The following is an 18,517-nucleotide window of genomic DNA, read 5'->3' on the forward strand; positions in this document are numbered from 1 at the left end:
TTCTCACATCACAGTTGAAATAGTCAGTCAGGGCGGTACATTTTCCTCGTAATGCAACTTCCTGCTTAATCTACTTAATACAATGTTTGAAGAGATCTACTAACTAGTCACAGCTTTTAGTAACTTGTCAAACATTGAACTTAGAAGTTAGGTTAATGACACCACGCAGGTGGGGTAATAACTTCTGACAATCAATTTAGTAATTTACATAGACAACAGAATTCCATTAATTTTTTTATTTTTATATATTATGTAATTGCTGTATTCTTTACTCCCATATCGATGCAGTTTAGTCAGTGAGTAATTTTCATTGGATTGTAATTTCTCCGTAACACTGCTGAAAATGAACGATCCAAGGACTGCTTTGCTTTTGTTCTCTTTTAATGAATGCCTAGATGTTTGATTCCATCTTGGGTTCCCTTTTATGTCATAATCTGGGGGTTTCCCATGTAATGATGGGAACTCTCAATTAGTCAAAATTCAAAAATTGATAATGTTCACTATGGTCTTGGACACCACTACAAATGGCTTTTCCCTCAAATGGTATAGCCATTGCGACTATGCAGTAAAAGCACAGGCCTTTGAACACCTGCGTATATGAGACTGCACACACACACACTGCATGGTGAGTACTGCTGGTGTTTTGAAATTTTATTCCCCAGCAAATCATAGCTCCCCTGCTTCTGGTTGGTTGTTATACTGGGCATCTCTAATACTCATTCCTACAACTAATCCTAACCATAGTAGAGAAAACCAAGGGAGTCATAATAGTTTGCAGTTAATAGATGAAATAGTTTTTGAGTTAATGAGAGAAAGTCTCCATACCTCAGGAAATGTTGCACTTCATTCATATCTTAAAAACCAGTCAGGTTCTATCAATGCTCATAACAGTGAGTTAAATTTGAGGTACTGGGCAGTGATGTCTGTGTGTTGGTAACAAGGATTCAGTACATCACGAGAAGTAGAGACAACAATTTACCCACCAGTCATTGCACATCAGTCTAGAACTGCATTCAAATGGGCTAAAATAAACAGCGAAAAGATATTGAGACTAGAGTTTTTATTGATTTTAATTAGCTCCTGGTGGGGTTTGTTCATGGTTATAAAGTAGATGTGATGCAACAGTTATAATGCATCCGTTATGATTATAGGTCACATAAGACGACACATTCAATATAACTAGATCATGTTATTTGCATACAGACATTTATTGCTCAATTTAGGCCTTATGGATATGAAAGATTACATTAATTTATAATAAAACAAGTATTATTTACACAAGTACATTGTCACCATACCCCCAGCTACTGTAACGTGTATAACTCAAGTTTTGTCTAGTTGATGCAGCAGTGTGTTCAAATAAATGCACTTTGTCAGGTTTAGTGAACTTCAACAGTTCACCCCTGCTTGGTGCATTGGGCGCAATGAACACTGAAGGGACCATGTAAATAAGAATGCAGTTTAGGATGATCACACCACATATTCTATTAAAAATTAAATAGGTTTTTTTTTTTTTCATTTTCAAATATTTTGTAATTTCTGAACAAAACATTTTCATTAATTTATCCATTATGATGGGAATAATGTTTAGAAAGGGGAATTTTGAGACTTTCATTTTGGAGTGTTCAATGACCAGGAGTTAGAATACAGCAGCATGTGAAGGAGAAATACGTGTTGTTGACCATCATGTGTATGACCTCATAAAGACACTGAAAATTATCATCAAAAGGGATAAATACGATACCACTACACAACCCCTATGGAGTGTTGCAGGAATGAGCCCTAACACCCAGAAATTGGCATTTTTGCACTTTCATCGTCTTGAAGTCAGTTTTTTTTTTTTTTGGAATGGGTTTGTGGTTACCAGATGTTTTCAGATTTGATTCTACTGCATAAAATAAACCAATACCACACTAACGATTTTTTAAGACTTTGTCTTAAAGCAATTGCTAACAAGTGGTAGGTTGTTGTGGAAATTAAACAATTACGCCTAACAGGAAAACACATGTACCTACCCTTTATGATGCTCTTGCAAACTATTTGAATTAAAACTTTCCAACTTTTACATTAATAAAGACTAGAATATTTGTCATAAACTGAGTGGTGCCAATGTTTAGGTAATGTGACAGTGGTGTTTTAGGTTTTTACTTCTGGCAATTGCATTGATGTGAGGATTAACATGATGTACAAAAGGGTGTAAGAATCAAACTTTTGTTGGATGCAGAGCTTATTTTCTACAACAAGCCAAAGACAATGAAAAAATCCTACAGGCTTTTTGTCAAGGGAACCAAGGTGAATTACTTGACTACCCTATATCGGAATAAAATAAATTGTTTTTTAGGGATTTTTTCTTTCTGTAAATGCCCAGTCAACAGGAAATGTCATGGTATTCATTAGAGAGTACTCCAGACAAAAAAAAAAAAAAAAAAAAACTATATTTTGAGATAGCAATTTTCAAAAAAGTTGATAAAGTGTAGAGGGCGAGGCATGATGAGAATCACAAAGTTTGGGTCTTCCTCCAATTCGACAACCTCCAAAGTAACAACTAACAGTTTCATCCCACTAGATTTTCTGATACCAAACTCCTCCTAAGGGGTCTAATTAAGGAGATCTTCATTAGATTTGGCTCAGACCATTGACCCATGACCATTCAGGCTTTTTGTTTTAACTGTTCTCACATAACACATTAACAATTTCATGGCAAGATGTCCGAAAGCATGTAAGCCATGCTTTGGGATACTGACACAAAACTTTGCATGTAACCATACACTGCAATTATCAACTTGGTAACAGTGCCACCTACTGTACAAACGAGTTATAGGCAGTTGTATTGTAAGGATGTTTAATTATATCTTTCAACCACTTTTGTAAAATAATCACCAGGATGTTACAACCTGTTAAACGTACTTGCAACAGATCTGCGACTGTTGTGCTTGACTCTGTAATTCATTCCAAAAATCACATGATTTGACAAGGAATTCGTACAGTCTTCAACAATTTAAGTCTGAATTTTGCCCAACACCAGAAGCTGCTACAGTACACAAGGTTTCTGTCATAAACGAGAAAAAAAAAAAAAGAAACATACATAAAGGCATGGTTTTAAATCTAAAAGCAAGATAATACAGCTGTGGATGAAAACAGAATTGTATCTCCATAAGAACAAAAGGCACAATAAAAGGCCCTGAGGTAAAGAGGCCACCATGGTTTTATGTCCAAAATACTACAAATTCTGTGTTTTCAATCCTTGAATTTAAGTGCAACCTTATAGCCATTCATCAATATCTACTGCCAAGGCAAATCAGTTATTTTGAGGCATTTACTCCAAATCATTCACAAGAAAAAAAAGTTTTGCCTAATAACAGTAACGACTTAAAAAGTAAGTGCACGACATGAAGTGCTGCTCTGATTAAATCTTTACAATTTTGTGTACTTGAATGATACAGTTTAAAAATAATCAAGGGACAACAAAAATGAATTCAATTCATAACACACTCATTAAACAATTCAAAAAGGTGTTAATTAAAAGAACAATGATATTGTCTACATTACCACTGCCCAAACTGTTGCCATTTCTAAAACTACCACTAAACAACTGACTGTCTTTAGGCTTGGTTCAAGTCCTGAAGGTCTAAAAAGCAGAATTTCAAGAGAAATGTCTTTTAAGTGTACAAGACAGTCAGCAACTAAAATAAAACAAGCCATTAAAATAGGTGAATAAATCACTTTTTCCTCAATTACAATTAACTTTTTGTCCCAAGAAGTATAATTAAGAATTTTTGAGATCGTTTTCCCTTTTCTGCCCCTCTCTATTTTTCCCTATTACAGTACAAATGTGCAACAAAAAAAAGACGATAAACAGCTCAAATTAAAATCTAAATTAGAAAACAAATGGACGTCCTGTATTATTTGGTCTGTAGAGAACAAAAAAGTAAAAGAAAAAAACAGTCAGTTTAATGTAGCCCTGTATTTAGATTTGGCACTTTTCCTTTCTGCAGTTAGAGGATTGCACTGGAATAAGTGAGAGCAGAGAATAAGGGTGAGAAGAGAGGAGCTGCTGGAGGCTATGAGATGGAAGAGGGGATGAAAGAACACACTGTACAGTTTCACCAATAAATTAGGTGCTCCTGATGTGGTAGACATGGTGCCACATCAAGATGCAGAGGAGAAAAAAAAAAAAAAGACATGAAAAGTCCTGAGGGTGTGTAAGTTGAGTGAAATTTATGGGCACAACAATGGAAGGCTCAGATAATGGCATTAGTGCCACGAAGGCCGACCCCACGGGCAAACTGCTCCAGCAGGCCTGAGATGGCACCGGAAGGGCTTGGAGCCGATGACTTGAGTCCTACTGTAGAGCTGTAGGCTGCAAGGAACAGCTCCCTCACTGCCTCCAACCTCACTTGCCTTTCAGGTACAAATGTACACCTACAAAGAAAGCATTTTTCAAAGAAAATGCATTTATCATCTTACATTGATGATACACAGGGCAACTTTAACAATGTTTCATGGGCACTTTTCCATTTAGAATGGGTAAAAAATTTCAATCTGAATACTTCAGATTGGTTGTGGGCCCTGTGTCTCGCCTGATTGTCCGTTGACGGCAACATTGCTAAAAAAGTTGCCTAGTATATCATCAGCCATTCTCTCCCTTCACTTAAATCAGCAATTGTTTTTGTGCCTTCCTCAAACACAATATATATTAGAATAAAAAAACTTCACATATCTTTAGACCTAACCATATCATAAATTTTAACTAATATTTAAAAAAAAAAAAAAAAACCTAATTTTATAAGAAAAAGTTGTAAAAGAAAGAAACTCAAATTAAATGGTGAGGTCTTTTTTGGAATGTCTGGTTCTTTCTACGGAATAAATAAAGTTTTCTACAAAATGACTGACATGTGTGAATACTAATAACAGCATGGCGCTGATGTGCCAAAAGAGCAAGAATTTTTTGGTCTTAGTTTTTGGATTTAACAAAATTCTTCACATGTTGCAATGATGAAGCTGCCTATTCCTGTGAGTGCAGCCTGTTCCTATTGTGATAATCATGACTAATGTAAAAACAATATTACTCATTCAGTCTCAGTTTTATTGTCAAATCACAAGAATACAGTGAATGAGTTCAGGTGGGGTTGGGGTGCGTATGAGACTCACATTCGTCCGCTGGGACCCTCATCCTGGAAGCTGAATGGAAGAGGAGACTCTGAGGGCACTGGGGGAAGATCATGGATGCTCCCACATCCTGACACAATTTGCCAACTTCCATAATCTGTGGACAGCGAGGAGCCTGACCGAGCATATTCCACCACTGGCCTGAGATTCAGAAAGAGACAAAATATTAAAAAGATGAATAGAGCAAGAAAAATATGAATAGAGACCAACTGGGTTGGTCCAATAACAAAATGTAGGCTTTGGTATAATAGCAAGCTCAGGTTCATCTGTATTGGAAATTATTAGTGAAGTGTGTATTTGTCGACCTAAGTATATCGTATCATGCACACTACACAAACATGATCAATAAACTTTGAAAGTACTCACCTCCTTCCTGGTACAGCTAACGGGGTGCTTCCTGTCCGTGTAACATTTTGATCTGAGTGGTTGGATGAGGAAGAGCTTGAGGACTTAAAGGACCCCAGAGGACTGGCCTCAGTCATTACATTAGGTGTTCGCTCCTCTGAAGTGATCGGCCGGCTCCAATGCACAGAATGAGAAGATAATGGCATGCCTTTCCTCCTGTGATAAACACTAAATACGTCAACATTTAAAACAGCAACTGTTAAGTCAGAAAAAATTATTCACATAAAAATGTGAACAAGAAACTGAAAATAATGACATGGCCACTCTTTCTGTGGCAGAGGACAGGACGCATATATCTTAAGACTGGCCAGTGTGCACGAGCGTAACCACAATCTCCATCTGGCTACCTGACTGATCCTGCCAGTAACAGGCATTTGTCTTACATAGGTGCAAGTGCATTAATACTAATAAAGTACAATTATAGGTGCTTGTTTATAGGTTACCCATTAGAAGCCTGTGGTGCAGTGGTAATCAGGTCTGTAGCTTCTGCTTGTAGACTGGAGGGAGCAGATGTATCTTCTGTGATGAGAGAGAAATCACTACTCAAACTTGTCACACTACCCCGATCTCTGGGCTCTAAAAAGAAAGAAAGAAAGAAAGACCATAAAAATGTAAGGCAAGTAAAATTTGTAGTGGATTTAAAAATTCTAACTTCCTGCAGGGCAACCACAAACAGATGAATCGCATCCAATTGGTTTTGTATAACTTGTAAGATCTTATAATCATTAGCATAAAGGTTTGAGAATCTACTGCTTGACTACTGTAGTCAGAATAATCACTGAATCACATTTTAATGAAAGTCAATTCTGAAAAATAAGAGATTTTAGAAAATAAAACTTACTTAACTGGCAGAGGTCATCGACTGTAAAGTCAGCATCTTTGAATTGAGAATTTTTTCTTCTGTTACAATAAAAAAAAGAAAAAAAAAAAAGACATCAATACAGTCACAGGCTACAAATAACTGGGTCATTGAGAAATTTAGCATATCAGATTTTTCTCTCTGAAACCATCACAGAACCTATGAAGATGTTGAACTTACAGCCTGACTAGAGATGCGCGGTTGGCGGTTACAGCCGCGGACTCCGCGGATAAACCGCGGATCGGGCGGATGACGTGACGAAAAATAATATTTTAATTAAATTCGGGCGGGTGGCGGGCGGTTGTACCAATCAAATTAAAAATATATATGTATTATATAAATGACGTCAATAATATTTGCATGTGCAGGGTAATATTTGTGAATGTGTACATGACATTGCAAGCGTAAAATAAATTCGCATGCGCAAATAAGTTTTGTAAAGGTGTAAATCAAGTTATAAGCTCAAGAAAACAGGACTTGCATCAATGTTTTGTAAGTGTAAAACATGTGTTGAAAAACTGCAACTTCATATTAATTTGAAATAAATATGATCTGTATTCTTCTGACCTACATTTTTTCCGCGCTTGCTTTTTTAGCAAGCAAATTTATTTTACGCTTGCAATGTCACGTGCAAATATTATTGACGTCATTTTACCTTCATATATTTTGCCAGAATTTCTTTGTCGCAACTGTGATGGCGTAGTATTTCATTATGCTTCAAGTTTGAGGGGATGGTCCTAAGTCCATGGGTTATTGGGGCATAGACTTGTCATACAGGCAATTTAGCCTGGTCAGACTTTATGTTCGCTCAAAGAGGGATGGCATATTTATTTTTCTAATTTAAGTTTGTGGGGGTGACTGAGCCTATAAGGCTTAGCTACGATATGACGTTTTTTATTTTTTTCAACTGTTTGTCAAAACATGCGACTATAGCCTATGCCTACATTAAGATATTTTAATATTTTTTTACTGCCTGTTGTTTCTTTTGGCATATAAAATAGGCATTGTCTGATAGAGATATCAATAAAGGTTCATCTGTGTCGCAGAATTGGTGTTGTTTCCGATTTCTACAAGCTCAATAACATCCACAGCAACAAATAAAAAATAAATAAATAAAAAAAGTCGAAAAACTGTGCCCATTAATTAGATGTGCAAGGCAAGCAGGTAAGTTTTTGGGGTTGCTATGGACAACTACAAATGTGAACATTATTAGGCTATAATGTAAATTACTTATTTTATTCGAACTTTCTATCTATTTGCTAAAAAATAAAGTGAAATGGGCATTTAGTAGTAGGCTAAATAGCAGCATGTTGAAATGATGTGCCAAAATGCGTTTTCTATTAGGCTACAATAAAAAAAAAAAAATTACAGTACAGTGCGTTTAATTTAGGCTATTTATTTATTTTAGTCCCTGTGCGCTGATCGGAGACGGAGTTCACTGCTGATATTCTGAGAGCTTTATAGGGTGCTTCTCATTTCTTATTTGTGCATCCTCGTATCCTTTCCTTGCTTCCTTTATTCGTGTCTTAGCTCCACCCATCCAGGATGCGAGGGAAGGATGCAAGGAAAAGACGCTAGGACCGAGGAATCGAATCAAGTGAAAAGACACATCTTCGTATCCTTTAGCGTCACTTCAAAGCGTCGTCAATTAATGCTGGATTTGGCTTGCACGTTTGGATTAACTACATGTCTACATTAAAGTCATTCTCTATTCTCTAATAATCAATAAAGAAACATTCATTTAATAATAAAAATTAAAAATAAGAATAAGCCATTCAAATAAAGAGCCCAATCAGCAGATGGCGTGCGGGTGCGGTTTTAAAAATTGGTCAAAAACGTTGGTGCGGATGGATGGCGGACGGATGAGTTTTGTGATGCGGTTGCGGATGAAATAATAGCCCATCCGCGCATCTCTAAGCCTGACCTATTTGTGGAATTTAAGGAAATTTGAAAAATAAATTAAAATAAATTCATTGGAATTGGTTTCTCAAACTATTTGGTGAATCAAAACTTTGTGTTTGACTCTAGATAATGCATACAAAATTTCACACGAATCTAACTGATCTGTGAGGAATTTGATTTGAATTTATCTAATCAAAAATGGTAAAAATTATCACAGAAATCCATACAGCTATTTGATTTGGAGGTAAAGACCGAGAGAGGAACAATAAGCCCTTTATCAACATCAAGCTGGTGTAAATCTCACATGAATTTTTGTAAAAACTGGATATTTTGTACGTTTTAGATGTTTGGGGTTATTAGGCCATGCTTATAATAACTGATGTTCCTGTAGAAGTCACACCGAATTCATTTGATAATTATTGATCTATGGACACCAAATAATCTTCATACAGTCTTTTTTTTTAAACTTTGGCAAAAATCCAAGGACTAGTTTGTAAAAAACAACTGATTGTCTCAGGAAACATTTCTGTCAAAGTAAAGTTGTTTGGGGTGAGATGTACATTGACAAAAGTCAGTATTCCAATAATATAAGGCTATGGAGTCTGTGACAAACACTTGAAATGTTACACATTTCAGTTTATGAAATCTTTAATCGTTTTTTAAAAGGTTAAAAAAACTGAAATAAAATACAGATAATTTAATGCAAAATTAAAAATGTCTGCAGGGTATTATGGCCAAAATAGGAACACTGGTCATCATTTATTTTTTCTCATAATTTTAGATAAAACTAGTAAGTTGTGAGAAAAAGTTCATATTACTTCATATTTCTTAACCTTCTCCAACTCTTTATGCTTACACGCTTCAGAATCGAGGTGAGAACTGACCTGTGCTAAAATGATTGATTATTGCACCATTTATTTAAAAAAAAAAAAGCAAAAACACATATGGCTGCACCAAGACAGGACAGGCCAATGTCTACCAGCAATTTAAACACACAGAAAAAAAAAAAAAAAAAAAAAAAAAAAAAAAAAAAAAAGGAGAACAGAAAAGAAAACAGCTTAAAAGCTATCAAATTATTCTGTTCTATACATACTCATGAGACACAAAGATGATTATTGTATTTAAAATCTTAAGTCAGATAGCTTACCTTTGTTTTTTTATGACTGAAAATGTGTCACCAACAATATGCTTCAGAAAATTGAAGCAGAAAAAGAAAATCTAGGAGAGAGAATATCAAAAAAAAAAAAAATCAAATAGATTTTATATAACTGACACATGAATAATCTGTCTGGGAGGTGCACACTAAAACAATCACATTAATTGTACTCCATTAAAAACTAACATATTCTTTGCATCGGTATTAAATATGTGAAGTCTCACCTCCTCCCCCTTAGAGAGCCGATCAGGCAGCATGTGACTATAGAAAAGGTCAAAATAAAAAAAATTGAGAATTAGAATACTCTTTTTTTTGTTGTTGTTGCATATCTAATGGCAGATCAAACATCACTTTCTGCAGAAATATTTTTCTTTTTTCGCCCTTCAAACTACCTTTAGCAAACATTGTATATTTATGTTGTAGAACAAAATCTGAAAGACTCAAGAAATGTTAACAACAGATATGTTTTGTGCTTATCGCTTATAACTCAAAAACTGCTTCATGTGCCAGTCAAATAAGTGCCAAGAGATGAAAGAGAATGCTCATGAATGCTTTAGGTACATCAGAACTCCTTGCAGTGTTAATTGTGTGTAATTTAATAATAGCAGAACCAATGTGTATATGCTTAAAATGAGTTAAGTTCAGTAACTTCGTAATGTTACCTTGAAATGTTACCATGTGTGATATACATACATTTTATTTTTAGAGAAAATAATCATTTTTAATATCTGCCATATCATGAAAATATTTCTTATTGTTGTGTCAAACTTTTAATATTGGTACATTCCTATACATTAGTGTAAATGAAACGGGAATGAGACTAACCCAAAAAGAAACCAGTCATATGCGATAGTCAGGTAAAGGATCTCAGATGGCTCCAGACTGGCATGAATGGCACCGTCCTATAAAAATTTAAAATGGAGTCAACACAAAGAAAGTGGGGAGGGATGAGGATATTTAGCAAGGTGGAGTGAATAAAGGTATAAAATGTGGACATATGTAATGAGAGACAGAGGAATTAATACTTGCCGCCCACAAAGAAAGTCTGAGCAGAGATACAAAGAGAGGTGTCCTGTCCCAGCCTGATATACAGTGCACCAGTAAACCGTTCTCATCTGCAGGCCACAACACCCCAAAAAAGTTATCCAAAACTACAGACAACAGTTTGGTGCAGATGTGCGTGAAAGTGCAGTAATTTACCATCAGAGTTGATGATGTGTAGAAGCAGTTTCAGATAGTTCTGAGTCTGCTGCACCAGGTCCCATGACTGAAAAAGATGAAGACAAAAATGAGCAAATTCTAAATCATAAATGTACACACACATAATTTAAGTCTGTGGATCAGTGCATCCAGCTTTTTTTTATTAACCTTTGTCAGAAACATCAAGATACACTGTTCATTGTGTCTACTAATGAATGTGATTATTTTTCATTCTATTTTTTCAATTAAATTGAAGATGCCCAAAAGCTACTCCAAAAATACATCAGTAAGGTTTGTGCCTTGACATTAATTTCTTAACTGTTTGACAAAAACGCTACAAATTTAATCTCAAATTATCTAAAGACATTTTGCAGGTAGAGTAGTCTGCTTCAACGCATTTTTTTTAAATGTGAAGCCAATAGTTTAGATCCAGATTGTCCCATTTCCTTAAATCCAATCAATTCCTGTCTATCTAAAAGACAGTGAAGAAAATGTATGAGAGACTGAGTACCTGATATTCACTCCAGTTGATGTTGAGGTTTTTTGTAAAGCAAGCAGGGATTGTCAGAGGAGCATCCACAAAGTCCTATACACACACACAACCAAAAGTGATGGTCAGCGAAAGAACAACTGTACTTACTGAAACAGCTTCTTTTGAACTTCTAATAATGTCATTTTTTCTGTGTTTGTGTATAGACCTGATTCCAGTTAAAGACAAGCCCTTCTGCTGTGTAATCTCTGTCTTTATAGTCCCTGAAGAATTCACATCCTGAAAACAAGCGCATGAAACAACTAATATTACAGCAACAGTTTAATGATTATTGCCATTGAATGAGTAGAACAGAAGAGAAATTGTTCTTAAAATGTTATCAGCATGAAGATCTATACCTGGATAAGGCACAGAGAGTAGGGTGAAGTCAGCATAGCGTTGGGCCTTGTCCACCTTTTCTGAGGAAGTCACACTGAAGACAAACACATAATTGTAAAGAGAGTAAGAGATCATCAAGAAAGGAAGAGAAATTATCATCTCACTACTACAAAGTTGTCCAGAATATGAGAGCTGGCCATTGTTTTTAAACTTTAAAGACTTCCCTGAGTAAGCGTGCATGTATGTACATCAGCAAACGGAGCCAAAAAGAGAAAGGTGCACATCAAAATTTTGGTAGAAGTTATATTTTATGACAAGTGTCTCTTAGTCTCTTACATATACAAGAAAATAAAATGACAATAACATGGCACTATGTTCAGAGGCAAGAATGTGTGTTCCTGTAGAACATTTTTCATTTTACAAGTTAAACAATTAGATTGTGCTTTTGTTTTTCTGTATTATCTATAATTTAGTTACCATCCTAATGAGAGTAAACAAGCATGCTTATTTTTGTATGTTTATTTCTAACCTTTTAGGCACACAACATAGAATAAAAATAAAGACTGTTTGGTCTTGGATCCTGATAATGGCTCTGGATTCTAAAATAGACCTACATAATATATGACATAATTTACTAAAATGCAGAGAATGGCACATCATGCACTTTTTAACAAAAGCATTCTAACATGAATGTAACAAAGTTCACTCACTTGAGGCCAAACTTGACCTTCTTATTCTCTACCATTAGATCACAGATGTAGCGTATAGACAAATACTTCAACAGCTTAATGTCAGAGCCCCTAACCTTATCAAACAACTGTGAATCATTATTCCTGTAGAGTGACAAAGAAAGACCAGAATAAGATCATTAGAAGACAAATTCTCACAAAATCACACAAAATCAGTTCTATCACAATTCACAGGAGCATGCCAGAACCACTGTTAAACTACTGATCTGTCTATAACTGTCTATATAAATTAAAACATTTGGCTCCTTGTAAGATTGTGTTCCTTGCCATCTTATCTTACCGAACTGCACAGTCATCCTCCAGAACTTCTTCAGCATCACCAAAGGTGTCATCTGAACCCCCTGCAATAGTTTGAGATTAAACCTAATGCAATCCAAAAGTAATGTCCACAGCTACATCTACACTGCCCCACAGTTTAAGATCTCTTAGTGAATGACTGTAGCTTTCAGAACATGTTAGAAAGTTCAGACCATGTTAGAAATGTTACAATAATCTCTTTAAGGTATTGATCAATGGATGTAGTTTAACCAATTAACAATACAATCTGAAATTCTATATTGTAATGCAGGGGTGTCCAAACCTGCTCCTGGAGGGCCACCATCCTGCAGGGTTTAGCTGAAACCCTAATTTAATACACCTGAACCAGCTATTTAAAGTCTTTAGGCTTACTAGAAACTATCAGACCGGTGTGTTGTGGGAAGTTGGAGCTAAACTTTGCAAGATGCTAGCCCTTCACAAGCATTATTGGACACCCTTGTTCTAATGTGCATACATAAGAGTCTTTATCTTTGTAATATTTTCACAGTTCAGTTTAGCGACTGAAGTTGTGCCTTTACTGCATGATTTTTTTATTTGGGTTTGGCTAGGACTTCTATGACAGGAGTTGGGGGGGGGGGGGGGGGGGGGGGGGGTTGTTATACTCCGCTATACGCAATTGTCCTCATTTATATTTTGGCATATGGGTGCAGGTTAGGGAATATTCCCAGTAAGCAAAAGAGACAAATACACCAACATTTTCACTCTATTTGTTGAGAAAACCATATCTGATCTCCCAAGAACTATAATCAGTTTTTATTTTATCAACTTTAAACCACAATGTTCAAGAGAGCTTCCATATTTGCAATACAAAGTGATTTAAGCGTCATGTACAAATGCAAATCTCAGTGGTGAGATGAAGAGTGTGAACAGTATTCTGTACTACTGTTTAGTGATCAACAGTTTTTTTGCCCTTCTGGAAATTCAAAATGGTAAGGAGTCGATTTTTTCAATTATTGGGGAAATGTCTTTGGCAGTTGCACCACATCTCGTGGTATTTTCAGCATCTTGCAGCATGCTGTGTCAAGTTAATATTTGTCAATTTTTGACATCATTTTGATGCCGATATAGCTTGTAGTAGCTAACTGTGAGTGTGTACCTGAAAAAATATAGTTGTATCCAGTGCGTCCATAAAGTTCGCCCCAACCTGCTAGTGTGGATGATCGACACACATGCTACAATAAAGGAGAAAAAAAACAGTTTAAGGTCACATGAACAAAAACAGAAACACAGGCCCCTGGTAAAACTACAGAGGAGTCTAGAAGCGTGTTAGTAGCTCCTAGTAAATTATACCAACCTTCAAAGTTAAAGGCTGATAGTCCAGACTCCAGAACTCAACATGTCAGTACTAAAGATCCCGACAGCCAGATTTCACAAGAAAACATTTAATCTGTTATTGACACTATGATTTGTCTACTAGCAGTATATCCAAATGTCTAACAGGGGCATGTCCTACAACTATGACATAGTCTATTACAAAAAAATAAATAAAACAGCAACAGAAATCATCTGGTGGTCCAAAAATCTACTATGCCATACTAGACCAACTGTGCACTGGAAATTACCCATTTGATTATGGCAAGATAGTTACCTTTCCATTGTAGAGGATAACTGGACAGACAAATCTCCCTCTACAGCGAGCCATCTTACTGCGGTTCACCAGATCCTGCAACCTACTGATCTGCACTGTGCTCTCAAAGCTGAACAAAGATGAAGAAAAAAAAAAAAAAAGAATAATTATTTTACAATACACTGGTGACAGAGCTATATATCAATATACAATCAGCCAAGAACTTTGCCCACATGGCCATTTAACAGAAGTAGTCATAATAAAAACAGGTACAATGTCAACATTATAACAAAAAGGTATGTCTTCGGATTTAATTCACAGATACTGATGCAGTCTTCCCACAATGTTCTTAACTGCTTATTTCCTTGATAGCAATGCCACATCTGCAACGTAGTTACATTTAACAAAGTAGATTAACACTTCTGTACAAGTGATTAAAAGGTCATTGCAATGTAGTGAGTGATGAATCAAAGTATGTAGGCTACTTGTGTTTGAGTAACCAAGTTCCATGTCTTTGTTTTAACATTTGATTAAAAATTACTATAATGGAACTGTATAATCTCAGATGCAAGATCCTGGTTTATCGCTAACCTAACTTTTGTTTATCTCTCAAGAAAGCCCCAAATTCATCACATTTAATGTTGACAAATTCCAAATGGTATCTGGGTGATAGTTCAAAGGATTGTCAGAATTCAATGGTTGTTTTGGTTCTTCGAGACCAGAGCTGTTCTGATTGCATTATTTAAATCATTATTTAAAAACAATAGTGTTGACAGGCTGTCAACATGTTTATCTGATTATGGTTGTTTCCTTACATAACTGGCAACAGGGATAAAAAAAAAAAAAAAAAACGAAATAAAAACTGAAAAACCTTATATGGATAAATATTAGCAAAAAAGCATTCATAAAATATATTAGAAATAAAGATTTTTAGAATTACAACAAACCACAGGAATTAAACATTTTTATATTTTTAATTTTGTGAGAGCATATTAAAACTTGTCATTCATAAGTAGTGGCACAGGGTGGCACACATACCATTTAAATGAAAACATGAACTCATTGATGCAATTTAATCAGTCTGCCATTTTTTCCATTAGTTACTCCTGCTTGGAGGCTTCTATAAAAATGTAGTTGATATGTGGTGTGTTTCTCAACACATTTAATAGAGCATGAATTGTAAATTACTACATCAAAAAAATCTTAAGTATACGACTTTTGTTAAGGCATATGTCATTGGCAGTAAAGCAATACAGGAATATTAAACCAAATTGATGATGTTGGTATCTTTCAGGAATCTCTTTTCAGAGAAATGAGGCAAACATAAATAAAATGCTTCTTCCCATTTACTTTTTCCCAACATAACTAACAACCAATCTGACTACTACCGTGTCACTTCAGTAGCCTAAAAGAGACAGCAATGCATTTACCTCTCTTTATTGTTGTCTGAAGACTCATATTCCAGAAACACAATCTTCCGTGGGTAGTGACCACATACGTCCCCATTGGTGTTTTGGATGATACTGTACTTGTAGTCCCGGTCAAATAGCTCCAAATAGCGCTTCTCTATTCTCTCTACCTAAAAACACATAAAATGCATACATAATACATAAATCATACATACATCTTTTTTAAGGCCCTTTCACAAAGAAAAAAATTCAGAAGAACAAGTTCAACCCTCTAATTTCAACAACAAACAGAAAAGATATGACTCCTAACTGAAGTAATTAACTTTTTTTTGGTAAATAAAATGATACCGAGTCCTCTTATGTACTTTTGTTTGTATATTTGCATTTTCTTATATCACTCATTTCATCACCCATTTACAATAATTTATCTGTTAACACCATTGTGATCCATTCACACTGATTTTGGCTACATTCTTATCTCTGCGTGAGTCTTTAAGTGCACAAATCAGTTTAACAACTACTGCCTGTGAAATATGAGAATGGTTAGGTCATTTTGACAGAACCTGCATTATTTCCCAGGACTTTCATCATCTCAGAACTCACGTAGGTCTGAGACAACACCTAATGTTAACTACAAAACTGAGCCATGGTGCTCATGCAGACAATGCAAGTTCGAACCTGAAAATCAGACTACGTCTGATCTACACCTTAACTTCTATATGGCTGTTTGCATTTATAATTCTGCATTGATGTGCTTGTGCCATTCTGCATCCTCAATGAATGGCCTTTTAGTTATGGCCAATCACAATTGTGGACCAATCACAATTACTGTAGGGATGGGCGATATATCGCATCTGGTTCACTGACAAGTTCACTGACAAGCTACGCAATATCGCTTTCATTATTGCAGATATATCGCCTTCGACAATGAACGCAAATTGCGTAGCTTGTCAGTGAACTACGGCTCCGTGTATTAAATGCCGCTCCATTTGAAAACAGGTGATGGAGATTTAGCGCTAATCAAGGAACCGGCTTTACTGACGAGATGCGCATGCATATCGCATGCGATATATCGCCCATCCCTAAATTACTGTTACAGAAAAGTATAAACGAGTCTTTATGGTTGTGGGTTAGTTTTAACTACTATGATGATGCATCAGAACACCAGCATCATCTCGAATCCTTTTTTCCTCTCAATGAAATTAGCATAAAAAGTTAATTAAAAATAAAAAAAAAGAGTATCTAACATGTATTCTTTTCTTTTTTCTCTCCCTGCTTAATCTGTGACTATGGAAAGAAAATACTTGTGACTCATGAAATCAATTTCCCTTTGGAAGTTCCTTAAAGTCATATGAGCTGCTTCCAGTTGCTGTTAAGAAAAATGCTTAATTATGAAAACCTTATGTAACAATATCAAGTAATTGCATTAAATGTTATTAATTTTTACTTGTATCAAATCATGACATTTTCAAATTCATTGACGAATTAATTTATCATCATCATTTTATTTATTTACTCATTTGACAACTGTATGAACTTTTTTTGTTTTCAAAATCACATTAAACCAACATGAATACAAAGACTACGTTGATATGAATTTGGCACGTGTTTTAATCTAACGTTACACTTTGTTTTTACTTTATCACCTTTTATATGCCATTGACCTATTTATCACTTGCTTTGAATTATGGAAAGGAACCTGATGTTTGATGTTTTCAGTCTTACCAACGGGGTGACCTCCTTAGCTCTGTACTGACTCTTTGAGAACACATCGATCAGATCGGTTATCTCCTCACTCCGGCTAGCCATCATCAAGCCGTCACCCGCCCTCTGCTCGATCCGAACCCGCCCTTCACTAAACAGCGCAGCTCCCTGGGGCCGAGAGGATCCTCCAGGCCATCCCTTCAGGGCAATCTTCTTCCTCACCGCCCGCTTTAAGGCGCCGGGGCCGGAGCGGGTGGCGCGTCCCGAGTTCAGGGTCCTGGCGGGATGATTCCCCTCCACAGTACTGGTGATCAAAATAGCCCGTTACCGACGGTATTAGACGTCACGTGAAAGACTTCAAGACTTCTCGCCGCTATTATTTCTCCAATCAGCAAAAAGAAAGAGTTCTGTAATTCATTTATAATGAAAGCCCCGTCTCGGTGTGTCTTTTCTTTCCCAGCACTCACATCAAAATACCGCATCCCACAAAATCTCAACACCCGGCCACCAATCGCAGGAAATCCGCACGACTTTTTATCCTTGAGTCTTCACGCGCTTTTTATCCTTGAGTTTTACAATCGAATTGATTTCGATCTGAAGACAAAATATTCAGTGTTGTTTACAACGCCAAAACGGTCGCAATGTGTAAAGGGATTCAATAGAGCAGTCTGTAATGTTGCAATGAAATCTATCCGTGTTGTATATAGCTAAGGAACTTTCACCAGGGCCAGTAGTAAACAGGAAACTGAGGTGATCATGTGATCAATACTTCCTGAAAGGTGACGTCAAACTGCGCTGTCTGCCATTTCGGCTGAGAGCGTATTGGTCTTGTATTTGTCCAAAGTTTAAATTAGTATTCAACAATTCATCAAAATAAATCTGGGTTCATTAGAAGCAGGCGTATATTTAATAATATATATAAAAACTGTTTTGCCTTTTTTACCCTTTTAGCTAAAGAGAGAAAGATAGATAGATTTGGGACCTATCCTTGTAATGCCATATAAATGCAGGCAGAAATATCTCTGTAACATTAATTAATGGTACCACCTAGATTTTTTTGGAAGAGATGTTTTGTTACTCGGGCATTCTTTCATTTTATTAAATTAGAAGGAATTGAAGCTTCAAGGAAGAAGCACTTTGATAAGTCACTTGGCTGATGATACAGCTCTTTTTTAATTAACAAATTGTTTTGTGGTTTTCTTTCACTATTT

The 18,517-nt window shown here is 35.9% G+C and overlaps 1 protein-coding gene across 2 annotated transcripts; it reads right to left on the bottom strand.

The window, feature by feature from the left end:
- Positions 1–1,047: 1,047 nt before the first annotated feature.
- Positions 1,048–18,073, bottom strand: LOC306844892 (phosphatidylinositol-3,5-bisphosphate 3-phosphatase MTMR14-like). Of its 2 annotated transcripts, none has more exons than XM_079377320.1 (19): positions 17,328–18,073; positions 15,624–15,772; positions 14,215–14,323; positions 13,723–13,798; positions 12,589–12,649; positions 12,270–12,392; positions 11,580–11,653; positions 11,390–11,460; positions 11,203–11,277; positions 10,692–10,758; positions 10,521–10,606; positions 10,317–10,393; positions 9,716–9,752; positions 9,483–9,553; positions 6,416–6,474; positions 6,018–6,150; positions 5,536–5,730; positions 5,152–5,310; positions 1,048–4,422 (listed from the first exon to the last, which is right to left on the bottom strand). In XM_079377320.1, exons 1-19 carry the CDS (start codon positions 17,412–17,414, stop codon positions 4,242–4,244), a joined length of 1,890 nt encoding a protein of 629 aa, XP_079233446.1. In that variant the 5' UTR covers positions 17,415–18,073; the 3' UTR covers positions 1,048–4,241. The 2 variants fall into 2 exon arrangements, with proteins under 2 accessions (XP_079233446.1, XP_079233445.1); XM_079377319.1 differs by having other exon boundaries at positions 1,846–4,422; positions 5,536–5,742; positions 17,328–18,070.
- Between the last annotated feature and the right edge of the window lie 444 nt (positions 18,074–18,517).

The sequence above is a fragment of the Barbus barbus genome (genome assembly GCF_936440315.1).
Source record: "Barbus barbus genome assembly, chromosome: 25".
Taxonomy (NCBI): Eukaryota; Metazoa; Chordata; class Actinopteri; order Cypriniformes; family Cyprinidae; genus Barbus; species Barbus barbus.

What these genes read in the sequence shown, in the direction of transcription:
- LOC306844892 (XM_079377319.1), bottom strand. Translation starts at nt 17,414, where the DNA reads ATGATGGCTAGCCGGAGTGAGGAGATAACCGATCTGATCGATGTGTTC. An exon ending in ACTCTCTGTGCCTTATCCAG is followed by an intron (nt 11,461 to 11,579) that starts GTATAGATCTTC and finishes GCTTGTTTTCAG; the next exon opens with GATGTGAATTCTTCAGGGAC. An exon ending in GAGGGTCCCAGCGGACGAAT is followed by an intron (nt 4,423 to 5,151) that starts GTGAGTCTCATA and finishes CTTTCTTTGTAG; the next exon opens with GTGTACATTTGTACCTGAAA.